The sequence below is a fragment of the Mirounga leonina genome, unplaced genomic scaffold (genome assembly GCF_011800145.1).
Source record: "Mirounga leonina isolate KUSES-001 unplaced genomic scaffold, KU_Mleo_1.0 Mir_129, whole genome shotgun sequence".
Classification (NCBI taxonomy): domain Eukaryota; kingdom Metazoa; phylum Chordata; class Mammalia; order Carnivora; family Phocidae; genus Mirounga; species Mirounga leonina.
The window spans coordinates 76,106,231-76,132,363 of record NW_023270323.1 but is presented as its reverse complement, the minus strand read 5'-3'; the positions used below and the strand labels follow the sequence as shown (position 1 = coordinate 76,132,363).

Here is a 26,133-nt window from a genome sequence, read left to right as displayed (position 1 = left end):
CTCTGGCGGACAGCTCTGAAGCAGACCTGCTGGGGGTCCCCCGGGAATTCACGCCCAGCAGGTGTGACAGACAGCAAGTTCCACTTCTGGTTTCCGTGAACTGTGCTAATTGATGAGCTGTAACCTCCCAGTGAGCTTCCTTTAACAATTGAGTGAAGATGTGGGAAAGTGAAAATTAGTGCCACACAAGGCCTCCTACAGGTTCCTTCTCAGGAGAATGGAAATTTACTACAAAATTTGCAAATATGAACTCAGTTTTAGGCTATTTGCTTTCCACAGGTTGAAAACATTCAAAACTCAGCAAGAGAAGGAGCTCAAGATGTTGTGTGAGACCCACTAGTACAAGTTTTAATATTGGTATCAATAATCAGTAATCATACTGCCAGCCCTGGTATGCATCCTGCACTCCAGCCACGCTTCTCCCCTCTCTCTGAATGCATGGAAACTCAGCTCACCTCCAAGCCTTTGACAGTACTTGGAATGCTCATCCCTCTCCTCTGCCTGGTAGACTTCCATTCATTCTTCAAAACCTGGCCCCAGAGTTATAGTACTGGTGGATGTGCATCTACCCTTTGCATGCATACTTCCATCAACAGGAAACAGAGGTGGGTATCTGACTGTGTCTTAGTCTGCTCAGGTTGCTATAATAGGATATCAAAGACTAGGGGGCTTAAACATCAAACATTTATTTCCCATAGTCCTGGAGGCTGGAAATCTAAGGTCAGGGTGCCAGCATGGATGGATTCTTGGTGACAGCTCTCTTCCTGGCTTGTATGGCAGGTTTCTTGCTGTATCCTCACATGGTGGAGAGAGAGAGCTCTGTCCTCTTCCTCCCCTTATAAGGGCACCGATCCCATTATAGAGGCTCCAACCCCATGACCTCATCCAAACCCAGTTACCTCCCAAAGGCCTCAGCTCCAAGTATCATCACATTGGCGGTTAAGGCTTCAACATGTGAATTCTAAGTGGGGGGCACAAGCATTCCATCCATAGCAGACTGATTTAGGCCTCTCCCCTGGGCCCTCCACTCCCCTCCAATGTTATTCCCATCTTGGCATCCACCATATTGTATCTGTCACCTTGTCTGTCTCCTTGAGGCCGGGAATCTTGCCTTACTCATTTCTGTCTCCAGTACCTTAGCAATGGCCTGGCCTGGGAAAGGTATTCATCAAGTGTTTGTTGACTGACCAAATAACAGACTGAATGAAAGAGATACGGTGAGCAAACCCTGTCACCTTTCTTCATTCCCTACTGCTTAGAGCCATCACAATATTTACAGGAGTTGACGACATCCCATGTCAACTTTTGATTGTGAAGACTGCAGCCATGTCGCTTTCTCAGCCTGACCTCAGAGGGTGGGACAGCCACCCTCTCCATTAATTACGTACTCATGGGTGGGACAGCCACCCTATCCATTAATTATGTACTCATGGGTGCTGGCGGCAGGGCTGGTGCCACGAGGAGCTGTAACCAGGGCTATAAAAATACTTGACAGCCATGTGACTTTCAAGGACTCTTGCCCATTTCTTCATGCAGGGACTATTTATGGAGCGTGGCCGGTCTGCGCGAATCTGGGGAGGGGCCTGAAACCGCAATGCCAGGATCTGTGTCATGGACTGAGGGGGTGGGGATGGGGGGATTACCCGGTGCTGAAGACCCATCCACAGTCACTCCCTGGGGCCATAATTGCCTTGCCACCACCCCGAGTCACCTCGGTGCCACCAGTGCATTGAGCCAGGCTGGCTCTGGCACCTCCCGGACATGTTCCTGGGACGGCACCCAAAGCCTTCTTGGATTTTGCTGCATTTTCATTCCTTCCTTCGCAGCTATACTGAACAAATATCAATTTCTGGTTCACCATGACCCTTGCTTCCCCTTCTCCGCTCTCAGCCCCTGTAATGAAGTCCCCCCACCAGGGTATTTACCAAATGCGTGAGGGCAGTGCGCTCATGTCACTGAGACCTACAAGCCGACACCTGGGAGAAGACAGGGTGTGCTCGGAGGGGCCGGTCAGCGAGGAATGACAGGCTGCATATTGGAGCAGAGTGAATTCTCTCTGAATCTGTCCTCTGGATGCCACACTTGGACACACTGCCATGTCTCCTGAGAACTCCTGGGAGTGGGTGCTGGGGTAGTGCCACTAGGGGGCGCTAGACCGGGAATGCAAATGGAAGGCAGTCGGTCTACAGGAGAAGATCACCTCCCGCATTATTCCATGCCCGCTTCCCTTTCATCAGACTTGAATTTGGAGTCAAGTCTCTCACTAACATCTGTCCCCACCTTCCCTGGTTTACAGGGACTACATCATGCCTAAGCGGAGGCCAGAGTGGTGCTGCCCAAGAGAAGCAGCTGGAAGCCCCCTGGGGAAGAAGCCAGGGTTGATGAGACCCATGGCAGGCTCCAGGCTCCCGCTGGTAATTACCCCACTTCTGAGATGTCAGTGTGATGTCATGCTGGCCCTGATCTTCCACTCGGGATCACACACCCCGGGCACTCTCCCCTCCCACTAATCTTCGTGGACGTCAGAGTGAACTTATTGCAGGACAACAGAAAAAAGAAAGAAAGAAAAGGAAAAGGAAACCAAATCAAATCCCAGAGCACAAGCTTATCCAGGCTTCATCGGGCGACAGCAGGAGGAAGACTGAACTGTTTCAGAGCACGTGTGCCTGATAAGAAGAAATGGCCCTTTGGTTTTCTTCTGTTCCATTTGGACTGGCTTCCTCCCGTGTCTTGGTCATGCGGTGGGTATCCAGGGCCATGAAAGCGTCTGATCGTGACTTCATAAAGCACTCCGCAGGATTTGCGGCCGGCTCGTCTGCTGCTCTGGGGAATCCACCTCGCCCAAGGCTTCTGTGGGAGCAGTTCTCAACAGTTCTGTTTCCCCGTTTTCTCTCCAGCCACCAGGTTCCTGGGTTAGTCCCTGCCTTGTGGCCAAGGCCACATGACCAATCCACTCTCCTTCCACGCTCTGTGTTGGGCATGTGATTTTATGCAATTACATGAGGGAATCACAGTGAATACCATTTGTAGAGAGGTTTTCAAAGCGCTTTCCCAGCTGTGATCTGCTCTGTACAACTCTGTAGGACCAGGCTGGAGATGATCTCCTGACACTTAGCAAACTGACTCTCTCTCTCTCTTTCTTCCATCTTCCCTCCCTGCCTCCTTCCTTCTTTCCTCTCTGTTTTTCCTTCCTCTCTTTCTTCTCTTTCCCTCTCTTTCTCTTTCTCCCTCCCTCCCTTCCTTCCTATCGTTAACACACAATGTTACATTAGTTTCAGGTATACAACATAGTGGTTCAACAAGCTTATACACTGTGCTATGTTCACCACATTCCACTCCTTTCTTTGCTACTCTCTGTATCACAAGGGCCGGGGGCAGGGGGGGGGCGCGGCGGGGAACACATTTCCTGACTCTCTTGCAGCTAGGGTTCTCGATGAGATTTATGGTCTGCTCACAAGATACACTCAGAAGAGGTTTGCAAGGTGGAAGGAAAGCAGAGTCTGTCTGTTTGGGACGGAGCCAAAGGATGAACAAGCTGGGCAGACAGGGGTCTTTGCCAAGGCTGGACATTTGTTAAGGTGGCCTCATCACTGGTATGAGCAGCTAGGAAGTGACTGTCCAGCCCAAGGTCCTTGAGCCAGAATCCAAGCCCCAGGCAGGTTTGACCACAAGGCCTACCACCTCCCTTCTTCACCAAGCTGCTTTCTCTGGGGCGCCCTGCAGCCCAGACTGGTACATGCACAAGGGATGTGGAGCTGCCTCTACTCCAGCCCAGGGGATGGCCAGGTCACTGCTTTCCCTAGAGCTCACCCTCCCAGTCAGTCTAGGATGTAAGCCTCCCCTCCAGACAGATATGCATCCTGAAGCCCGGGGCCAGGCCCCCTGTGCCTCCAGCCTGGTATCGAACACTGTTCAGGAAACAGGGAGTGATTAAGATGATCATTTTCAGGCAGAGTAGGAATTTGGACCCAGTGTCAGTGGAGACATAGAAACTCACAATTTCACAAAGAAGGATTTCACACCAGTAGATTCTTAGCCCTTCTTCACCCCTTCCTCACTGCCCAGAGATTATGTGAAGGGTCATTTTGGGATGAACAAACTAGCCTTACACAGTTTAACTCTGCCTGGGCAGGTGAGGGATCCCTGGTCTTCCGAGCTCTTGGTCGTATCTCAGCGGTCACTTACCCAGCTTGGGTTGAATGTGGGAGGTGGATCTTCCTCTCTCTGGGGTCGTGGAGTAGGAAGACCCTTTTGACTCACACAAATGCAAGCTTTGATCAGCAATGAAGGTGATATGTTGGCCCCTATCTGCCACTTCCTTGTTTTATTTTTTATTTGTTCAAATCCCATATGGGTAAGATGGGGCTGTGATAGGTTGAACCGTGTTCCCCGCCTCCCTGCCCCATTCATATATTGAAGTCCTAACTCCCATGATCTCAGAATGTGACTTCATACAGGTGGGGTCACTGCAGATGTAATTGGTTAAGATGAGCTCATACTGCGGGGTTGGGGGGGCCCTAATCCAGTAAGACTGGTGTTCTTATGTAAAGGGGACATTTATTTATTTATTTATTTATTTATTTATTTATTTATTTATTTATTATTTTTTTTTATTTGAGAGAGAGAGAATGAGAGACAGAGAGCATGAGAGGGAGGAGGGTCAGAGGGAGAAGCAGACTCCCTGCCGAGCAGGGAGCCCGATGCGGGACTCGATCCAGGGACTCCAGGATCATGACCTGAGCCGAAGGCAGTCATTTAACCAACTGAGCCACCCAGGCGTCCCAATGTAAAGGGGACATTTAGACACAGACGTGCACCTGGGGAAACACCACGTGAAGTCTGGAATTATCCTGCTCCAGCCGAGGGACTGCCCCAAGCTAGCAGAGAGAACTGGAACGGACCCGTCCCTGGCTCCTCCTAGGGGGCATGGGTCTGCCCACGGACACCATGACCTCAGACTTCCAGCCTCCAGCATGATGAGACAATACATTTCTGTTGTTTGAGCCTCTCAACCTGTGGGACTCTGTTACAGCAGCCCTAGGAAACTGAGAAGGAGAGGCTATTTCTTGGAGTCAGGGACTCCCAGAGCCGGGTCATTAGGGCTTTAAGACTCCCTCCTGGCATTGTGCTGCAGGAGAAACTTCTCTTCTTGCAGCCTTCTGAAAAGAACCGCATTATAATCCTCCCAAGGACACCCAGAATTTAAACCCCACTCCTGCGTTCTGTCCTTAATCTCTTGGGACCCCCTCTAAATAATGACACTGCTGTTGGTCCTTCAGACTTAGGAACAACCTTGCCCACCGAGGTGCCTGGGTGGCTGCCCCCCACTTCCTTCTCAGCTTCTTCAAACCCTGCATCTGAGGCATCAGAAACAACCCACGCCCACTCTGTTAATGCCCTGGGGTCCCTCCTTCCAGGCACGATGGTAACAGCCTGTAAAATGCTGGGACAAGGGACAAGGGAGTGGCGATGCTGCTGGCCACAGCCGTTTTGGGGAGTACTTGTCACATTTATCAAGAAATGTGTTAGCGATGAAGGATCGATTCTTTGAAACAAGTCCAGTTAAAGAGTGCTCTAAAATACATCAATTAATAGGAAATTCGAGGAAGAGTAAGGCCAACAGATCAGGAGATGATTGCCATTGAAAAGATAGTTTGGGGACGCCTGGGTGACTCAGTTGGTTAAGCACCTGCCTTTCGCTCAGGTCATGATCCCAGGGTCCTGGGATCAAACCCCGCATCAGGCTCCCTGGCTCAGCGGGAAGTCTGCTTCTCCCTCTGCTGCTCCCCCTGCTTGTGCTCTCTCTCTCTGACAAATAAATGAGTAAAATCTTAAAAAAAATAAAAGATAGTTTGTTCCTCATCATTCCCAAGAGAAGGGGGCATATTATGCCATGGGGGCCACATGGGGAAGCGTGGGGTCGACCACAAGGCTGAGGGAGAAAAGGGGGGCAGGAGCTTTTCTGGTGGTTTCTGTGAGAAGGAATGGGTGAGGCGGGGCAAGCAGGGTTAGGACTGGCTGATCTGAATAATTTTAGGGGCTCTGGGGTGCAGGGGCTGTCCCTAGTTGTCTGGTGCCTGGCCCTGGGGTGACTGGGTGGATTGTGGCCCTGATGTGAAGAAGTCAGGCATCAGGATTCAGGAAAAAAAGACATGGTTAATACAACGAGAAAACCAATTCCCTCTGTTGGGGTGGCTACTGTGTTCCCTGTTGCTAAACATTTGGGTCGGGTTTCTGACGCCCAAGCGAGTTACACACTTCACAGTCAGCTGTGAAAAGTCTAAACTGTGCGGGCTCTTCATGGCCTCCTGCAGTGAGTGTTCCCACGTGCCCCCAAATGCTCTGTTGACCCCACCCACGCTGCAGGACCCAGGGAGCCCCCTGGCCGGTCCTTCCACTTTCACCCAACCCCATCGTCCCTACCCTGTCCCAGCACTGACCCTACGGGTTTGCTCTCTGTCCCCCCTCAGGCCTGGCTCCACCTTAGAACCACCAGGGACCTTTAAAACTGCCCGACCCAGCACCCTCTCCTGCAAAATGAATCACCTCTGCAGGTGGGACTGTGCCTCAGTACTTGTTACAGTTCCCAGGTGATCTGAGAACAGCCATCCTACACCCTGTCCTTCGGGTCACCTGGCACAATGGGTGGCCTATGACAGGTCTGCAAAACTGAAGGGATCGATTTCCTGAAATCAGAGGTCAAGGGCTCCAGCATCAGTGAACTTCGAGCGAGGGCCCCCAGGGACACCCAGGGCAGAAATGCAGGCTTTTCTGACTCTCGACTCTTTGTTCATCTTTGGAGGAGCTGAGCTGCCCAGGTGGAAAAGACCCACGGGCCCACCCACAGGCCCATCTGTGCAGGCAGCTCTTCCATTTCCACCTGCCTCTTCCAGATGGTGGGGTTAACTGCCGCAGTTCTCCCCCGCCTTCCCCTGCTCTGTCTCAGCCATCTGGCCAGGTACTGTGCAGCCCCCAAAGCCCCACTCTAGGTCAGCTCATGACTTGCTTTGCCCGCTGGGATGGGAGCCAATGTGACACAGGCTTGAGGGGTTGGGCTTTCTATGCTCCTGTTGCCACTGTGGCCTTGTGAGGCCTTGTGGGGCTGGCCTGCCGGAGGGTGAGCCATGAGGACCAGCACTGAGCTGTCCAGCCAAGGCCAGCGTGTCCCAGCTGGAAGCAGGCAACCCTCAGACGTGAGCACAGCCAATACCACCAGAGCTGCCCGGCTGACCCCACCTGACCTCAGTCTTAGGAGCAAGACTTGCCTGTAAGAGCTTAACCCACAGATCTGTGAGCTTACTAGATGCTCCCGGCTTGTGCATTAAAGTCATGTGGTTATTCATTGTGGAGCCTTATTGTCCCATTAGAAAAGGAGGTAACCCTTCTCCTTCCCTTTGCAGCTTTAAATCCCCATCTCCTTGAGTTGTGTGCCCTCAGCTCTAACCTACCCTCAACCTTCTCCCCACGCTTCTCTAAGATGCTCTTTCTTCCTTCAACTTCATTTTACTCCAGGGATGGTCTTTCTCTGCTTTAGCTGCTGGCCAAGAATACCCCACATCTCAGAAGAGAATTACAGTGCTTGTTCGAGAAGACAAAACCCAGACTGAAGGATCAGAAAGTGCAGCAGACACAGAGTGGGGAGCAGAAAAGCTTGTAGGAAAGCCTTGGATTTTGTGTAACCAGCAGAACTTGAACGTTATCACTAAAATATTAATGCATCTATTTAATTATGTTTATTATAAACAGCCAACCAACTTGTTTTCAGAGAAAACAGTCAATGAGATCCATGATTAAACTCTTTAAATAGCAGGATGCCTGGGTGGCTCCGCGGGTTAAGCATCTGCCTTTTCAGCTCAGGTCATGATCTCAGGGTCCTGGGATTGAGTCCTGCATTGGGCTCCCTGCTCAGTGGGGAGTCTGTGTCTCTCTCTCCCCCCTGCCCCCACTAGTGATCTCTCTCTCTCACTCTCTGTCTCTCAAATAAATACATAAAATCTTAAAAAATCTTTAAATAGCAACACATAGCATCTGTTTTGTACTTTTTTGTAATGTAATTAACAAAAGGTTAAGGGGATCTAATGTTTGTCATGAAGACTATAGTTAGTAATACTGTATTATATTTTTGAAATTTGCTAAGAAGGTAAATCTTAAGTGTTCTCACCAGACACAAAAGGAAAAGGTAACTATGTGAGGTGATGGATAGCTAATTAATGTGATTGAGGTAATCATTTCAAAATGTACACATGCATACATTAAATCATGTTCACCTTTAAAATATCACATTGTACAACCTAGTATATACAATTTTTATTTGCCAATCACACCTCCATAGAGCCCAAGGTAAAAAAGGCAAAAATGACTAAGAAAGAAAAAAGGTGATGAGTGGCTCCTGATATAAATCAGGAAGAGGACCATGGCCACAGGCTCTTGGGGAGAAGACTTGTGTGTTCTATGGAGAATTTCCTGCTCCTAAATTTCCCTTCTGCACTGCCTGAAAAGGCACTCATGGAATGTTAAAGTTGGGGATGGTGAATGAGTCATTCACTCTTTAGTATGAAATAGAGTTTCAGCGCCGTGTCCCAACACTAGAAGAGACAGCCCCATGAAATAGGAGCTTGGAGAAGAGTGAGGAGGGTGGGTCCACAGGCCCTTGGGAAAGTGTGTGGATGCTGCAAAGCCAGAGGCAGGGTCGGGACACTGTGAAAGCCATGTGGGAGGGGCGGAGGATGGGGCTCTCAGAGAGTTGGGGGGAGGTCTGGAAGGACAGTGGAAAGGGGCTGAGTGGAGAGGTGAGAATGAGTGTGGAAGGGGAGGGATGGATGGAGATCCAGAGCTCAGGAATGAGGAAACACAGGGAAGGCTGCCTGCCAGTGTCCTTGCGTGCGGCGGCCTCAGGAGCCCCGTGGCCAGGGACTGGGACGACCAGGCGTGAACTAGGGAGTCACAGGGGCCCAGGGCTCATTTCCTCATAGATGAAATGGCTGAATTATTCCTACTGAGTTGTGTTCCCACCTTAATTTTACTTCTGGAAGATACTCAGGGCCCTAGAAGGTCTTTACCCAAAGGTCTCTGTCAGTTGTTGGGACAGGACCCTTAGTCCAGACCCCTGACTTCCAGGACAGCCTTGCCATCTGTCCTGCATAACCCAGCCTGGGCCCCTTCTCACTGCCACCTCACCTGCTTCTGAGCACTTTTTATGCCCTGATGCTGTGCTGGGTCGTCCTTCTTATACCTTCACTGTCTTGTCTTATACTTGCACCATACCTGCAGGGCCCCACTGCTTCTCTTTTATTGCTGCGAAGGCCCAAACTCAGAGGGGTGAAGTGACTTGCCCAAAGACACACAGACGGATGGGGGGCGGGTCAGCTGAGCACCACATCTGGGGATCCTGACTTATACATGCTAACGGGGGCCTTGATGTGCATCCTCAGCTCTACCCAGTTCTCCTGGCATCTTGAGGTCACCATTGACCTTCCATTCTGGAGGAATTTCAACCTGCTGCCCCAAAACACCCAGGCTGGTTTCAGCTTCTGGCAGGACATTTGAGCCCAGATTCCACCCCTCCCGCTCCACCTCCCAATACCGAGGAGCTTACACAATGAGGTAGGATTCCCCGAGACACACTGGGGACACATACGGGGTCCTAGAGGGGCTTCTAGAAGGAGCCCAGCCTGCAGCTGCTGGGGTCGGGGAGGGAGGCTCAGAGAAGGCATACAGAAGAGGCTGCGGACATCCCTGCACGATGCAGCAGCTCCCCCAGGAAACTCCTCAGCGGCTCACTCCACCCCATCCTCCCGAAAGCCCTTGGGGATGAGGGCCCCAAAGCAACGTCACTGAATTTAGCATTCAAGGCTGCTGTGATGGTTAAACTGCAAACTTGCCTTAGGCTGTCCAATCAGCTGGGCTGTGCACGGCATTGGCCACGCCCTAGACCTGTGGTGATGGGCATCACATCCCTGGAAGTGAGCCAAAACACAGAGGCCCAGGCTTGCCAAAGCAAGCCAGGGAACGGCCTTAGATTCTTACCAAGTCCCCCAGGAGATTCCAATGAGACCAAAGTTGGGCATGGAGCCTTGCTTCTCGAAGTGTGGTCCACTGACCAGAAGCGTTGGTTTCACCTGGGACCTGTTAGAGATGCAGAATCTAGGCCCCACCTCAGACCTACTGAATCAGGGTCTGTATGCACATGAAGGCTTGAGAAGCCAGGGGGAGGGAAGGCTTCGCGGATTACTCATTACTGATTCCTGGCTTGCCAGGCATACACAATGCCATGTGATCCCCATGATAATCTGGAAGGTGGACACCATTTTATGTTTCACAGAAGATGACACTGAGGCTCAGAGAGGTAAGTGACTTTTCTGAAGCCATGGGTCCCCAGGTAGGGGAACTTTCCAGCCCTACCTCGCATTCCCCTCTGCCCCATCATCCCCACACTGGGACATGAGCAGCTATGCCCTTAGCCACGAAACCTTCCAATACATTGGGCTTGACTCACTGTGCCGGACACAGACCAGAAATTACACAGATGTGCATCCACCAGAATTAAACAAAAAAAGGCTTTCTAATCAACCCTCAAATCCAACTCCCCAGGACCCCAGTCTCCCAGAGCCTCAAACTTCCCGCTGAAAGAGTCTCTGTAAAGCATGCATAACAGGCTTACCATGTTCATCCAGCAAGATGTTGTCAGGCTTGATGTCTCTGTAAGAGAAAACAAATAGGCTGACAACGTGATTCCTATTGAAGAGCACACGACAAACATGAAGCTTGGGGACAAATGCCTGACAACATCCAGAGTGCCTGTCTCTCCCTCAGCATGAGGCTCAGACAGGGAGCAGGGAAGTAATGAGGATAACACAGAGCCTGTGTTCTTGCTTCCTTCTTGTTTTGCAGAACCGCAAGTTGACTGTGAATACTTTCTTCCTGAATATTCTTAACAATTTCTGGTTTTGAGACATCCACGAGTCTGCTCATTGAGCACCTGGTCTCTGCCAGCAGATAGAGATTCTCCCCCACCCCCCTGACATAACGGAGCCCTCCCACCTTGCTAAGGAAACCTCCCCCGGGTTAAGCTCTCTGCTCTACAGATACAGGGAGGAGGTTCCGGGAAGGCTTGGCAGTTTGTCCAGGTCAGAGATCAGCCGCCCCAGCCCTCAGCCAGTTTTTTCACAGTGTCTGTGAGCTAGGAAGGGCTTGTATAACTTTAAAGAGTTGTGGAAACAAAATAAGACACACACAAAAAGCAACAACAAAAGGATGTACAACAGAGACTAATGTGGCCCTCAGAGCCTGAAATATTTATTATCTGGTCCTTCCAGGAGAAAGGTTGCTGATCCTTTTTCTTAGGGCAGGGGCTGGGGAGTTTCTGGAAAGTTCCACTCTACATTGCCACGAGAGCAAAGGGCTTCCGGCTCCAAGTTGTGCTTATTCAACACAGGGTTTGCTTTCCTCACCTCTGCTCCACGTGCCTAGCACGATGCCTGTCACTTTTAGACACTGTCAGAGAACAATCAGAGCGGGACAGCAGTCCAAGTGTAAGAAGACATTGTACGCCGGACAATTTCAGTAGGTGGAAAATGGCCTCAATTCTGAACACAACATGGACGAGTGGGAATTTACAGCCCAGGAGCAGGTGGGGGTCGTGGATGCAAAGTTCCTAACTGGAAACATCTGGGGAGGGGGGTTCTGGCGAAAGCCACCCCATAGGATTCTTGCTGAAGGCAGGCTGGGGCACCGAGGACCTGACCAGATACGGAGGGGGGGCGCGGTTCTTGCTAAACGGACGCCGCGGGTCCTCGCCAAGACCGGACAACGCAGGGATGAACAGCAAAACCCAAAAGTTGAGGCCTGGTTGCAAAAGAACCCACAAGAGCCTGGATAAAATTTGGTTGAGGAGGCAGAGCTTTTGTCAACACATAGGAAACATGAATGAGGGAGGATGGAAGAATGAACGTAAAAAAAAAAACCCCAAAACACAAAAACAGCGTTTGAGAAACTCAACTGACATCTTCAGCCCTGATTTACTATTATTAATATGCACACACTTTCCAAAGCTCTTTATTAAAACCATAGACTTGAGAAAGGCAAACCCCACTCACTCATTTATAATAAATGTCAGATCTTCTGAGACTAATGACACCTTGCTTCGAACTAAAAAGCATTTGCTCCTGAGTTTATCAAATAGTAATTCTACCTGAAAACGCACCATGGTTGTTTGTAATCATGCGATGCAATGTCTATGGCTTTGGGGATGAGAGAAACACTTAACCTATATATTTATTTATTTATTTAAAGATTTTATTTATTTATTTGACACAGAGAGAGAGCGAGAGAGGGAACACAAGCAGGGGGAGTGGGAGAGGGAGAAGCAGGGAGAAGCAGGCTTCCCGCCGAGCAGGGAGCCCGATGCGGGCCTCGATCCCAGGACCCTGGGATCATGACCGGAGCCGAAGGCAGACGCTTAACCAACTGAGCCACCCAGGTGCCCCTTAACCTATATATTTAAACTTCTATTTTCATGGGGACTTTTTGAGCCATTATTGACGAGCATTAAAGCAAATGGGCCCCTGCAGCTGCTGAGTTCACAAAACATCCACAGTGAACAGAGATGATTCGAGGAGTTCCCATGGGGAGGATGAGCTTGAGAACTCACAAAATTAAAACAAAGGGCAGAAGACCCCAGAGTTAAAGGTTTGTGTATCAAACCAGCAACTGCTCGGTCCCTGTGCAGAGTGCCTCCCAGGAGGGCTCTAATGAAAAGGGGAAATAAGTACTTATCAAGAATGCAGACACAGCAGCAAAAAATTTTTTAATTAAATTTAATTTAAATTCAATTAATTAACATATAGAGTATTATTGGTTTCAGAGGTAGAGTTCGGTTATTTATCAGTTGCATGTAACACCCAGTGCTCATCCCATCACATGCCCTTGTTTTTTTTTTTTTTTTAAAGATTTTATTTATTTATTTGAGAGAGAGAGAATGAGAGACAGAGAGCATGAGAGGGAGGAGGGTCAGAGGGAGAAGCAGACTCCCTGCCGAGCAGGGAGCCCGATGTGGGACTTGATTCTGTGACTCCAGGATCATGACCTGAGCTGAAGGCAGTCGCTTAACCAACTGAGCCACCCAGGCGCCTCCATCACGTGCCCTTCTTAATGCCCATCACCCAGTTACCCCATCTCCCTACCCCCTCCCCTCCTGCAACCCTCAGTTTGTTCCCTAGAGTTAAGAGTCTCTTAAGCTTTGTCTCCCTCCCTGATTTTTAAAGATTGATTGATTGATTGATTGATTGATTGATTTGACGGAGAGAGACAGCGAGAGAGGGGACACAAGCATGGGGAGTGGGAGAGGGAGAAGCAGGCTTCCCGTGGAGCAGGGAGCCTGTTGTGGGGCTGATCCCAGGACCCTGGGAACATGACCTGAGCCGAAGGCAGACGCTTAAAGACTGAGCCACCCAGGCGCCCCTCCCCGTCTGATTTTTTCTTATTTTATTTGAAAGCAATCCCGTAAGGCCTGGCATGACCTTGTTTGAGGTGTGGGGAGCAGGGAGGAGGTGGCTGTGGTCTAGGAAGTATGAACCCCAAAATGCTTGCAAGGACCATGGCTGGAAACCACCACCTCCTCTGATGTTAAAGGTGCCCCCTGAGGCTTTGCGCTTGCCCCCTTCCTTTCCCCTTCCCTCCTCCTGCCTCTCTTAGTTCTCACTCCCCTCTCCCTGTCTCCCTTCTTCCCGCCCTCCCTCTCTCCTCCTCTTCCTTTTCTTTCCACCAACATTTTGCAAACACCCCAAGAGCTGGGGTTGCAGAGGCTCCGGACACAGCAGCCCCAAGGCCAAGGGAAGGTGGGAGGGGGCCACTGGAGAACAAACGGCTGGTCACTGGGACAGCAGGGCTCAGGGCGTCAGAGCCAGTCCGAGGTGGGGGGCAGACCTAAGGAGAGGTGACCTGGTGGAGTGGGGTGAATAGTGTTCCCCCCCCCGAGAATCCATGTCTACCTGGGACTCGAGAATATGACTTTATTTGGAAACAGAGCCTTGCGGACGGAATTAGTTAAGGATCTCCAGATGGAAGCACCTTGGGTTTAGGGTGGGTCCTCAATCAAAGGGCTTCTGTCTTGGACACACAGACACGAAGGACAGATGAAGAGGCAGCGACTGGAGAACTGTGGCCAGAAGTCCGGGAGTGCCAGGAGGCACCAGGAGCTGGAAGAAGCAGGAAAGGATTCTCCCCAGAGCTTTTGGAGAAGCACGGCCCTGCTGACACCTTAATTTCAGCAGTCTTCTGGCCAGAGAATAAATCTGTGTCATTTTACACCACAGATTTTGTGGTGATTTGCTGCAATAGCCGCAGGAAGCAAACACAGCCGGCCTCGCAGAAGGGGAGCCGATGGAGGCGGCTGGCCAATCTCAAGTGGCAGCCAGGGTCCCCCCCAGACCACAGTGTGACCTTAGACAGGCCCACTGCTCACGGAGCCTGCAGTCACCTCTGAAAAGCCCCGTTCACCATCTCTCGTATCATGAGGACCAAACAGGGCACAGCTGTGAGCAGCTTGGTAAACTGGACACCGTGACTCCAAGGAGAGAGGCTGTCTGTCCAGGCGAGGCCTGCCCAGGAGCAGGCTGCTGGGGCTCCCAGCCCTGCCTTCCGCGGCTGCCAGGGTGACCCCTTCTCCAGCTTCCTTCCTGGTGCACACTGCATGCACATGCTCCCTGTGTCAGCTCTTAGCACGGAGGCGAACCAATGGTTCCCCAGCATTTATGGAGTGTCCCTTCTGTGGTCACTGGGGACACAACAGTGAACAAGATAGACGCAGCTGAATGGAGCTTGAGCTCCAGGAGGGGAGACAGGCCAGGATGCACGTGAATAAAATGACACATCACAAGTGGGGATGAGTGCTTTGAGGGTCTAGAAGAGAAACCAAAAGAGGTCCTGCTTTTGGTAGGAGGTCGGAGAAGGAGTTTCCAAAGACCTGACATCGGGTTGACACCTGGATGGAAAGAGTTAGTCATGGATAGTTCATTTGACCTGTGATGCGCTTCCAGCCAAGGGAATGTGACAAAGGTGACAGGGGTCTCCCCCTGCCCCCCCCCCCAAGATGACATCGTATCAGACTCCATCTCTGCAGGCAGGAGTGAGGGATCCTCCTCTGCTGGCTTTGAAGATGGGCACTGTCATGTGTGAGCGGGCCACAGGGTGGGGGCGGCAGGTGCCTCTAGCCACTGAGAGCCAGCGAGGAAACGGGCAGCTCGGGCCTGCTGCCACAAGGGACTGCGTTCTGCCCACAACCATGGGAGCTGCGGAGAGGTCCAGAAACGAGTGCAGCCCCTGGGCACCTGGACCACAGCTTTGTGGCATCCTGAGCAGAGGAACCAGCGAACCTTGGCCCCAATACTGACCTGTGGAAGCTGAGAGAGGCAACGAGAGTTGGTGTAAGCTGCTCTATTTGTGGCTGTTTGTTATGCGGCAGCAGAAAACTGATGTACTAGCTGTATGATCTCAGGCAATTTGAGCCTCTTTCCCTCATCTGGAAAATGGAAACAGCCCCTCTGACTCTTGCAGGGAAGAGACAACGAGGTGCTGCCGACAGCGGGCCTGGCCCTGCCCCCATGTCAAAGGACCATGGAAATGACGGGTCACCTTCACTGCTGTTTACATGGAGCTGGGGAGCACTCGGGAAAAGTGCTTTGGGGAAGAAAGTGAATTAGCTCTTCTTTGGGGCGCCTGGGAGTCTCAGTCGGTGAAGCATCCGACTCTTGATTTTGGCTCAGGTCATGATCTCGGGGTCCTGAGATCACAGTGGGGAGTCTGCTTCTCTCTCCCCCTCTGCCCCTCCCCCCACCTCGTGCATGCACAGGAGCGCTCTCTCTTGTCTCTAATAAATAAATCAATCTTAAAAAAAAAAAAGATCTCTTTCATAGGAGACTCACCAGGCAGACTCCAGCAAAGCAGCAGAGAGGAGTCAGAGAGCCTGGGATTTAATAAGAATAGCATTTTATGGGCAGAGCATCTTATCAGAGCCGCGGGGTCGTGGGTTTCAGGGCCATTCCCTCCAGCTCTATTTTTCTCATCGATGGTATCTCAGCGCTAGCGCATCATCCTGTTCCAAATGGGCTTGTGCGTTTGGAAGGCACATTAAGAGTTCTGCGTGGATGGAAGGCTGTGACAATGTTTTCTGAGGACAGGCCCATAATTTCAGAGCTGGGCAAACTGGCACTTTGATGGAAAGTATGCAGGCGAGGCTATAAAACCCGGTTCTTGCTCTTGAATTATTCTCCAGCCCCCAAATAAAACAAAACATAAAATGTCAGCTGGGCTATTTTAAAAAACAGCACAGAAGTGGCTCTGATCCCCACTGCAAGGGAGGGCGGTGAGGACATCTCTATGTGCGTCCCTTTGCAGGCACCCTCTGTCGGCAGCTGTACGCAGCAATAAAGACAAAAATTGGAGAAGAGCCACTTTTGTGGACTAAAAGCTGTGGGTATTTTACCACCGGAGGGAGAAACGCGAGGCTGGCATGCATAGAGGTAGCAGGTGGAGGTAGGAAAAGCCGCATCCTGGGCCCGTCTCTTGCTGGCCCCAGGGCCCTGGCTCGCCACCCAGCGGGGCTCCGGTTCCTCACTCCTCGTTGGAGGATGTGCACTGCACAAAGTTAGAGCGAGGACTGGGTGGCATCAGTCATGTTTATTCTGCACGTTGTTAAAGCACCTTGTGTACATCCTGTTTCAGGAACTCACATTTATTGTGTTTTATTTAGAGCAAGAAAGAGAGCGAGTGAGAGAGAACATGAGTGGGGGGGAGGGGAAGAGGGAGAGGGAGAAGCAGGCTCCCTGCTCAGCTTAGAGCCGGATGCAGGACTCGATCCCAGGACCCTGAGATCATGACCCGAGTGGAAGGCAGATGCTTAACTGACTGAGCCACCCAGGCGCTCTAGTGTGTTTTAATACACAAATTCAATGAGCCAGTCGTCTGATCCAGAAACTTCGGTGGCTTCCCACTGTTCACCAAGGAATAGCCCGGACAGGCTTGCCGGGGTGGTCGGCAGAGGCTGTGGTCAGGGACATGTGTTTATGGAGGTGGGTTGAGGCCACTTGTGAAGGGCATTATCTGATGGAGAAGCCAACTTGGCGTGGTTAGACCTCAGGGGGAATTCTTGGGTTTCCTTCGGTCTGGCTGAACACCAGTGACCCCGCTTGATTTCGGTGAGGATTTAGGGGAGCAACCAACACAGGGCCAGGTGCATGGGAGCCGTGCTCATTGCTAACAGAGGGAGATGCAGACACATCAGTGTGAGGCTGGGCTAACACGACGGTCCCTGGGGGAGGGTGTGGAGGCATTTGTGGGGCTCTGCGGGGATTGGTAGGAGTCACCTTGGCTGCTGACCTCCGTCTTAGCCAGCTTGAGCGGGGCCTTGCACCCATCCGCCAGCAAGCTGACGTGGAACAGGAAGCTATTGGCCGTGGTTCTCCTATTTTGGATCTCACCATACCAGCATGGACTGTTCTAGAAACTGGGAAACAATGTTGAAAGAGTACATCGTTGCTACTCAAATCTTACTTCTTTCTCTCCTCTTTCTCCTGCTTCCTGCGGAAGGCGGGGACCATGGACAAACCCCAGCCCCCAACACGACTCACTAATGTTGAAAGCAGAACTGGTCATATTAACAGATAACCTGCCCCGAGCGCTCATCGTGAGCCAGAGGCAACTTCTCGCACGTTATGTGCATTTAACACGGACGGTGGCTGCCATCAGGTATGACATAGCGCTTCCTCCGTCACCTCACTTAGTTCTGACATTGCTCCCATCCTACCGATGAACAAAGAACAACTACAGGGTGTCAGAGTTCACATCTGGGCAGACAAGACCCAATTCGCATGGGGCCCTGTCTCTAGATCAATGTTCTCGGCCTGGGAGAAAAAAAAAAATCTCAAGGGAAAAATGCGTGAGTTCCCGGAATCTAAAGTAGGCAGTCGTCGCTGGAGGAGCATGCGCCTAATAAGTATCCGATTCAATAAATACGATTACATTATCCGTATTTCAGGATATGTTTCTTTATTACAACACCCACACACAAGGTCGTATTTCTTTTTTAATATGACCCGAATGGTTTTGCAAAGCATGAATCTGACTGTCCCTTCTTACATAAATCCCCTTAATGGCCCTCTGCTACCCACAGCACCACTGGCCGGCTCTACCATAATCTCAAAGATAAAAAGTGAACACTGAGATGTGGTTGTCAACTTGTAAACCCATCAGCTGGGGGCATTAAACAGCCAAGGACCCCCTCGTACTCAGCAGGGGAAGAGGAGACATTCTCCCCTTAGAAAAGTCCGAAGGACGCAATGCAGAGCGGGGCGCGGCGCTCACAGGCCCAGGACCGTTCGCGGACGCGTGTTTAGAAAGCCCAGCAGAGCAGAATTGGTTTTCTCGCCCGGGCCTTCCCCCCACCTCGGCTCTCAGTGGCGTGCCCTCCCCGCTACCACCTGCCCCCGAAGCTGCAGGTTTTAGGACACGTTCAACTGCAACCTCCTCCTGGAATAGTAGTGGCTCAAATAGTGTCCCCCAAATTCGTGTCTACCCAGCACCTGTGAACGGATGTCATTTGGAAATAGTGTCTTTGCAAAGGTAATTAAGACGAAGTTGTACTGGTTTACCAGGTGGGCCCTAAACCCAACAACTGGTGCTCTTATAAGGAGAGGAAAAGACACAGAGGCAAACAGAGAAGGCTGTGTGAAGACAGAGGTGAAACCCGGGGTGGGGCCACCACAAGCCAAGGTCACCCGGGAGCCAGGTGCATGGGAGCTTCATTTATCCTCATAAACCTGCATTCGCTTCCTGGGGCTGCTTTAACAAGTTACCGCAAACCTAGTGACCTAAAACAAAACAGATTTTTTTTTTCTCGTACAGTTCTGGAGGTCAGAAGTCCAAAATGAGTCTTCGGAGGCTAAAATCAAGTGTCAGTAAGGTGCGTTCCTTCTGGAAGCTCTAGGGGGGAATCTGTTTCCCTTTCGGCTTCTAGAGGCACCCCTGTTTCTCGACTGGTGGCCCTGCCTTGCCTCCCCTCATCTTGGTTCTGTCCTCACATCTCCTACTCCTGACTCCGACCCTCCTGCCTCCTTCTTATAAGGACACCTGTGGTCATCTCGGACCCACCTAGATGACCCAGGATAATTTTCCCATTTCATGATCCTTAACTTAATCACGCATGCAGGTTCCTTTTGCTGTATAAAAGTATCACATTCACAGGGTTTGGGGGATTAGAACGTGGCATTGTTGGGGGGCCAGGATCCAGTCTGCATCGTGTTCCCCTGCAAATTCATGTGTTGAAGTCCTAACCCCAGGACCTCAGAATGTGACTGTATTTGGAGATGGGGTCTGTAAAGAAGTACAAGGTAAAACCAGGTCATTAGGGTGGGCCTTCATCCAATTTAGTTGGAGTCTTTATAAGAAGAAGAGATTAGGATATAGACAGGCACAGAGGGATGACTCTATGAGGACATGGGGAGAAGACGAACATCTACACGCCACGGAGAGAGGCCTCAGGGGAACCAACCCTGCTGACACCTTGATCTCAGATTTCCAGCCTCCAGGACTGTGAGGAAGTAAATTTATCTTTTTAAAGCCACCCAGTCTGTGGTATTTTGCAATGGCAGTCCCCCAAAACTCATATAGGTAGGCAATATTATTATCCCTGTTATTGGTCAGTAAAACTGAGGCTGAGTGCAGTGAGGTCACAGAGTCAATCCATGGTAGAGCCTGGACATACCAGTTAAGAGACCCACGTCTTCATTTAAGGGCATGAAAGCATTCTGCAAATGTATGCATGGCCTAAGAAGGTAGTTCTGCCTTGCATCTAGCTAAGACCCCATCCTGTGCCTCCAGTCATTTTCCTCTCTCTTTATTATCTGGGAGAGAAAGAGCATGGGGTCAAGCCACGCTTGGGGATTATTCGTTTTCCTTTAATCCTGCAAAGAACAAACATCAGCATGGTTGACATTGATTAATCCAGTTCAAGAGCTATGCCTCTCCACGGGGCCAGGGTGTAAACTTGGTTACTAAGGCAATTGCATTCAGTTAATCATCCCCAGGTATGTCTCATGGAGATTTTGAAGCTTTCAGGATTCACAAACATGTTCAAGGATGCACTGGGTTCAATTAATTCATTCGTGGATGGGTGAGCCTGATGACATACCCAACATGCTGTCTGAGATGCAGTGAGGGGGTCACCTTCCCAGTCAGGTCAGGAAGGGTCCGTGAAGCCCTTGGAGACCCACCCCACTCAGTGTTATCCCTTCTAGTTGCTCCTAGAAACCTGAATTGCCGTGGTGTGTCCATGAGTCAGCCTTCTCCGCCAGACTGCAAACTCAAGGCAAGAGCCGTTGCATGGTGTATGGAGATCAAGAAAAGTGTGTGGAAGGACAGGATGCTTGCCCAGACATCCTGTGATGCTGGAGGAAACTTTGAGCCCTTCACCCATGGACAATGGTTTAAATCCCTACTCTATGACTGCTTGGGTCTCAGTTTTCCCTATCTGTAAAAGGGGATAAAATGAAATCATGTATGTAAAGGACCTGGCTCAGTTCCTCACACACAGTAGGTGCTCAATAAATGGTGATTATTTTTCCCACCCTGACCCACTCCTACTTTGCAGGGAGTTTAGAGGAAACAGGATGTGGTAGACAGGAGACAGAAGAGCTGACCAGCACGATTAGGACCCCCTCTCACGTGTGTGCAATTTTACAGTTCACGAAACCCCTTCCCATCTGCAATTCATTTAATCCTCCCGACAGCCCCAAGAACCGGCCTCGTCTTCCTTTCACAAGCAAAGGAATGGAAGCAAAGCGACTCCCGAGTAGTTATAGTTAAAGAGTAGCAGGGGGATTTGAACCCAGCTCCGCTGACACCCATCTTGGGCTCTTTCTTTTCCATGTTCTGGGTGGGGTAGAGAGGTTGGGGCAGAGCCACTCGACCCACCTGCGTGGGCCTCCCCTCCATCACAGTCTTCATGTCTGTGTGCGGCCTCCCGTGCCTGGAGCGCTCCCCAGTCTCCGTGAGCTCTTGCTCACTGTCACTCCCACGAAGAAGCCCTCCGTGGACCAAGTCACAGTCCAGCATCATCCTGTTCCTGCAAGTCACTGTCACAGCAGTGACCACAATCAGCATCCACGTGTGTGATGATCTGATTGAGGCTTTTCTCTCCCAGTGGGCTCTGAATCCCATCAACACGGGACCCACACCTAGATTCACAGCCCTGGCACCACTATCGATTAAGTTACTAAATCTATAAGCTCATCAGGAGGCACTGGGCGAACACAGAACTCTAATATTCAAGTGCAGGGGTGTCTAGGGGCCCAGGTGCACAGGCCCAGTTAGGGTCAGGTCCCGACTTGGCACTTAGGGTCCTGGTCCAGGCGGGGATCCTCCAGGACTCAGCTTTCCCAAAAAAAACCCTGGCCTCGCTCTCATTTTATTTCACTCACATCTGGCAGCTTGTAAATCGTCACGATGATTAATTTTGTATTCTCCTCCCGGATTCAGTAATCCTGCTGGGTTCTGAGTGGCTGGGTGTGAGCAGTGCTGTGAATCTTCAGGAGCCCCCTGGTCCCCCCATGGCACCCGATTCTTTCCTCTTCTGTTAAGATGTTCAGGTGATGGGCCTTATGTTCGTAATCCCAGAATTCCTTTCTGAGGCAAATGCTGGAGAGAGTTCATGTCCGTATCAGGACCTAGTCGTACATCTGTAGGGTTGCTACTGAATGCAGCACTGCAGGGACAAGGGGAGGCCGGGCCACCATCAGGAATGACCCCGTTGTCTTCCAGACAAAGGCACTAACATTCAGAAGAGCAAGTAACTTCCTTGGGTGCCCCCGGAAGAGGGGCACCAGGACTGGGATTTGAACTTTGTTTCCCCAACTGTCATAAACTTAATAGCGTGGATATTATCTGAGTCACTGACAAAGACAAAGGTATTTTAGAGCTAAAACAGACCTAAGAAATAATTGTGTTTATTATGAATAACTGAGAAGTTCAGCTACTTGCTCTAAATCACAAATATGTGCCTTTCAACGGGCTCAGGTCAGGGTTGATCTATCTCCATGCTCTCTGTGCCACCAAGAACTTGTTTTTCCTGCATCCACAGCTCTTCCTATTAACTCGTCCCTCCAGACCAGTTTACCATCACGTAGTGGGCAGGGCTCTGGGCTCACACCCGATGTGAGATCTTTTGGGTATTCAGGGCACATTTATTGACACCTCCCTCTGCCGGCAGTGGCCCAGGTGCTGTGGGTACAGCAGCAAACAAAACAGGGTATCTGGAGTCGATGAAACAAGGCTTACATTCTGGCGGAAAGGAGGTACACAGGCAGAGACAGAGATGCACACCATGCACTGGGGGACAATCACGGGAGAGTGGCGGAGGGTACTGCTTGAGAGAGACGGTTGGGAGCGGGCCCCTGGAGGATGCAGACGACAGAGCATTCGGGGGCAGGGGACTGGGGACCAGAAGCTTCTTTCTTTAAGTGTGACAAAAAGACCTGGGGATCCTTGAGGACAACTGCACCTCACCGCTTGTCTCCACAACAGCCCTGGGATCAGGGTCATTATTTCCACACTCCAGTTGAAGAATCTTGAACCTAATAACATTTGGTAACTTGCCCAGAACATGGCCGGCCTCTGGGAAAGTCCCCCTTCCCTGATGGAATGAGCCCATCTGTAGGAGTAGAGAGGGAGCCTCAGAACCCCTGGAAAAACGCTGTCCTTGTACTCTCAACACTGGCAGCTCTTCACGGCATCCTGCCTTGGGACCTCAAGGACTGATCTACCGGCCCTCTCTTCCTTTTATGTTGGGCACAGGATCCCAGCCATGCCTCATCCTCTGGAGTGCAATCCCCACTGGAAACACATCCTCAGCACCCCACTTCTTCCCTCACCTGCCCGTCTCCCAGCACCCTCCATTGTCCCTTCTGGAACTCACAGGCTCAGCTCCTCCTTTGAGCTTGCTGTAACCCCATAGGCTATCTACAGAAGACACTGCCCCCACCCCAATCCTCTCTAGTGGGCACTTTCCCATCACCCCTCAGAGCTCTAGGCCAGAGGAGGGCAGGTGTCCCCTTGCTCCAGATTGCCCCTGTCCCACCTGCCACCTCAACTCCACCACCTTTGAAGATGGGGCCATCGGACTACACTGTCTCCTCCCTTCCCTGCTTTAGGACCCTACAGATACCTGGGAAGGTCTCACCAAGCCAACAGGACTCAGTCCCTGGTTCTCTGCATCCCTGCAGTGCACCCCAGGTGTGAGTCTTGGTGATGCAATAGCCACGTGGCTGGGCACCCAGCCTCTTCTCTCGGTGTTCACTCTGCCTCCACCCCTCACCCCACAGTCCCACCCCAGGCCTTATAGTCCCCTGACCTCTCAGGCACTGCACTCTCAAGCCACCCATGGCCACCTTCCAGTAGCGCACCCCTGTCCCCTGTTCCTGCCTCCTACAGCTCTTTCACCCACCACATCCACAACCCAATGGTCTCACTGCCTCCTCGCTGTTCGCCTGCCAGGCTCGGTGTCCCCAGCTCTCACAGCCCAAAGTCCATTGTCCTCATCTACAGCATCACCCTCCTGCCCCCTGCCCCCAACCTTCAGCTCCTATCCCTGATGCATCAGGCCAAACCCAGACTCTGGTTACATTCTGCTCTCTGATGGTGCACTCCTGCACCACCCAGCTGAACATGGCTCCAGAAACGTGCAACCAGGAGCCGAGTTTGGCTTTGAATCCTCTTCGTGTGGCCCCCTGTCCCTTGACGACATCCTCCCCGTTTTGTCCCTCTTGCTCTTTGGGGACCATGTTATATGGTCTCTCTTCAAACCCCTAACACTTCCTGCCCTAAAGCCACCACTGATTCTGCTGTTTCTCACACCCACCACCAACATGAGCACATCTCCAACCTTGGTGCCCCTGGCTCTCTTCGTGCTTCTCATCATGGCAGCTGGAGGGGATGCTCTCAGCTCACAGGCCCTCTCCGGACTCCCCTGTAACAAGGCTACTTAGGAGCCCCTCCCTTTGCTCCCTGTGTGTGGCCAGGAGGGCTGCCTGCCCAGCAAGGTCCCAATGGACCATGGCCTTGCTGTCCCCCATAGCCTGTGACTCCCCCCCTCCACAGACCCCCCAGCTCCCCCTACTGCTCACCCTCCTTTATTCTTCTCCATCTAGCCACCACTCGACATTTTTCTTACCATGTTGCTCTTGGTTTGTCTTTCCTGATTCGGATGTAAACCCCAGGACAGCAGGACGTTTTCCCCAACGCTGATGTGTTACCAGCACCTAGAACAGCGTCTACCACAAGAAACCCACTCGGTAAATAGCTGTTTGGGTAGTTGAGTGGATGAAAGGCCTACCACTCCAGACTGCTCACCCCTGCGGATGCCTCTTCATTGTTTCTCAGGGTCGGTCCTTAGTCTTACAACTTTGGGAACCAGGGTCCTTAGTATACAGCATCCCATCCCCACCCCAGACCAGTCACAGCCTCAGCTTCTGTGGGGGAGGTCTGGGAACCTGCATTTTTGGGGACAAGCCCCAGTGGGATTCTGATGCCTCCTAGGGTTTGAAAGCCCTGCTCTGCTAAAGGAGCAGCCCAGATATCTGAGTTGGCTCACAAGGGGAGGATGTGTTCAGGGGAGGATTTTTTTGGGAACTCTTGTCTTAAAACCCCTGGTGTGTAGGCATAGCTTCATTAAAATACAGGCCCCAGTGGTGGGCTCTGATTCCTTTGGGAACCAGTTAGGATGCTGGTGTTACAGCTGCTGAGCCCTGCAGGCTCCCTCGGAGCAGGCATGTTCAGTTTGATTGATGAGATGGGGGCTGGGGAGGATCACCTGGGCTCAAGGCAGGGATGCAGGAGTGACAGTGGGCTGATTTCCAGGGGCTCTAAAGCAACCAGCCAGGCAGGTGCTGATCCACTGGCAAAGGAAACAAGCAAACACCACTGACACCCAACCACCCACCCACCCATCCACAGGGGAGGGCAGGGCCCAGGGTAGAAACAAAGAAGGAGGGATTTCCTTTCCCTGATTCTACTAGGACTGTGGGAAACTTGGTTAGAAAGTAGCATATACGCGGAGCATTACAGGGAATTAATATTTCAAGAGTTGTTATTTTTAGGGCCCAGTCTTTCTGTGAGTATTTTGTCCAATGGGGCATGCTGTGTAAGAGTCACAGAGTCCTAGTCTGCCACCACTGGAAGGCACCTTACATTGACCTGAAACAAACTGGCTCTGGGGCTCTTAACTCTCTGAGCCTCAGTGTCCTCTTCTGCAGAGTGGGACAATCATCATGTACCTCTTGGGATTGTTGTGAGGATTAAAAATGCCACAATGTATACAAAAGAATTAGCCCAAGCTGGGCACCAATATCATCATCGTCACCATCATCATCATCACCATCATCACCATCACCACCATCACCACCACCACCATCAGCACCATCATCATGGTGAGAGCTATCAATATACATTCGATATATTGACATATCAATATATCAAAGATTTTAAATGCTAAATTTAGAAATAAGAAAACCATCCAACCAGTTAAAGGTCTGATTAGAACAAAATCTGACTTCCCCCAGCAAAAAAAAAAAAAAATTTCGTGACAGTTTTCAGATTTGAATTACAACTCTTCACTGGGTCTCCATCCTGCTGATTTTGGACTTGTACTTCTACAGTTGTGTGAACCAATTCCTTAAAATACATACACACATATCTATCTATCTATCTATCCATTATCTATCTATCTATCTATCTATCTATCTATCTATCTATCTATCTATCATCTATCCATCCATTATCTATCTATCCGTTATCTATCTATCCATTATCTATCTATCCATTATCTATCTATCAATTATCTATCTACCTATCCATTATCTATCATTATCTATCTATCTATCTATCCATTATCTATCTATCCATTATCTATCTATCCGTTATCTATCTATCTATCCATTATCTATCTACCTATCCATTATCTATCATTATCTATCTATCCATTATCTATCTATCCATTATCTATCTATCTATTATCTATCTATCCATTATCTATCTATCCATTATCTATCTATCTATCTATCTATCTATCTATCTATCTATCTATCTATC

General features: G+C 50.8%; 1 protein-coding gene across 2 annotated transcripts in view; it reads right to left on the bottom strand.

The window, feature by feature from the left end:
• The window catches only part of STK32B (serine/threonine kinase 32B), a 380,744-nt gene that overhangs the window by 60,533 nt on the left and 294,078 nt on the right, over nt 1-26,133 (bottom strand). For both annotated transcript variants that reach the window (XM_035005327.1, XM_035005328.1), the window contains exon 5: nt 10,661-10,698. In XM_035005327.1, coding sequence (XP_034861218.1) covers nt 10,661-10,698 — 38 coding nt within the window. The remainder of the gene's footprint in view (nt 1-10,660; nt 10,699-26,133) is intronic.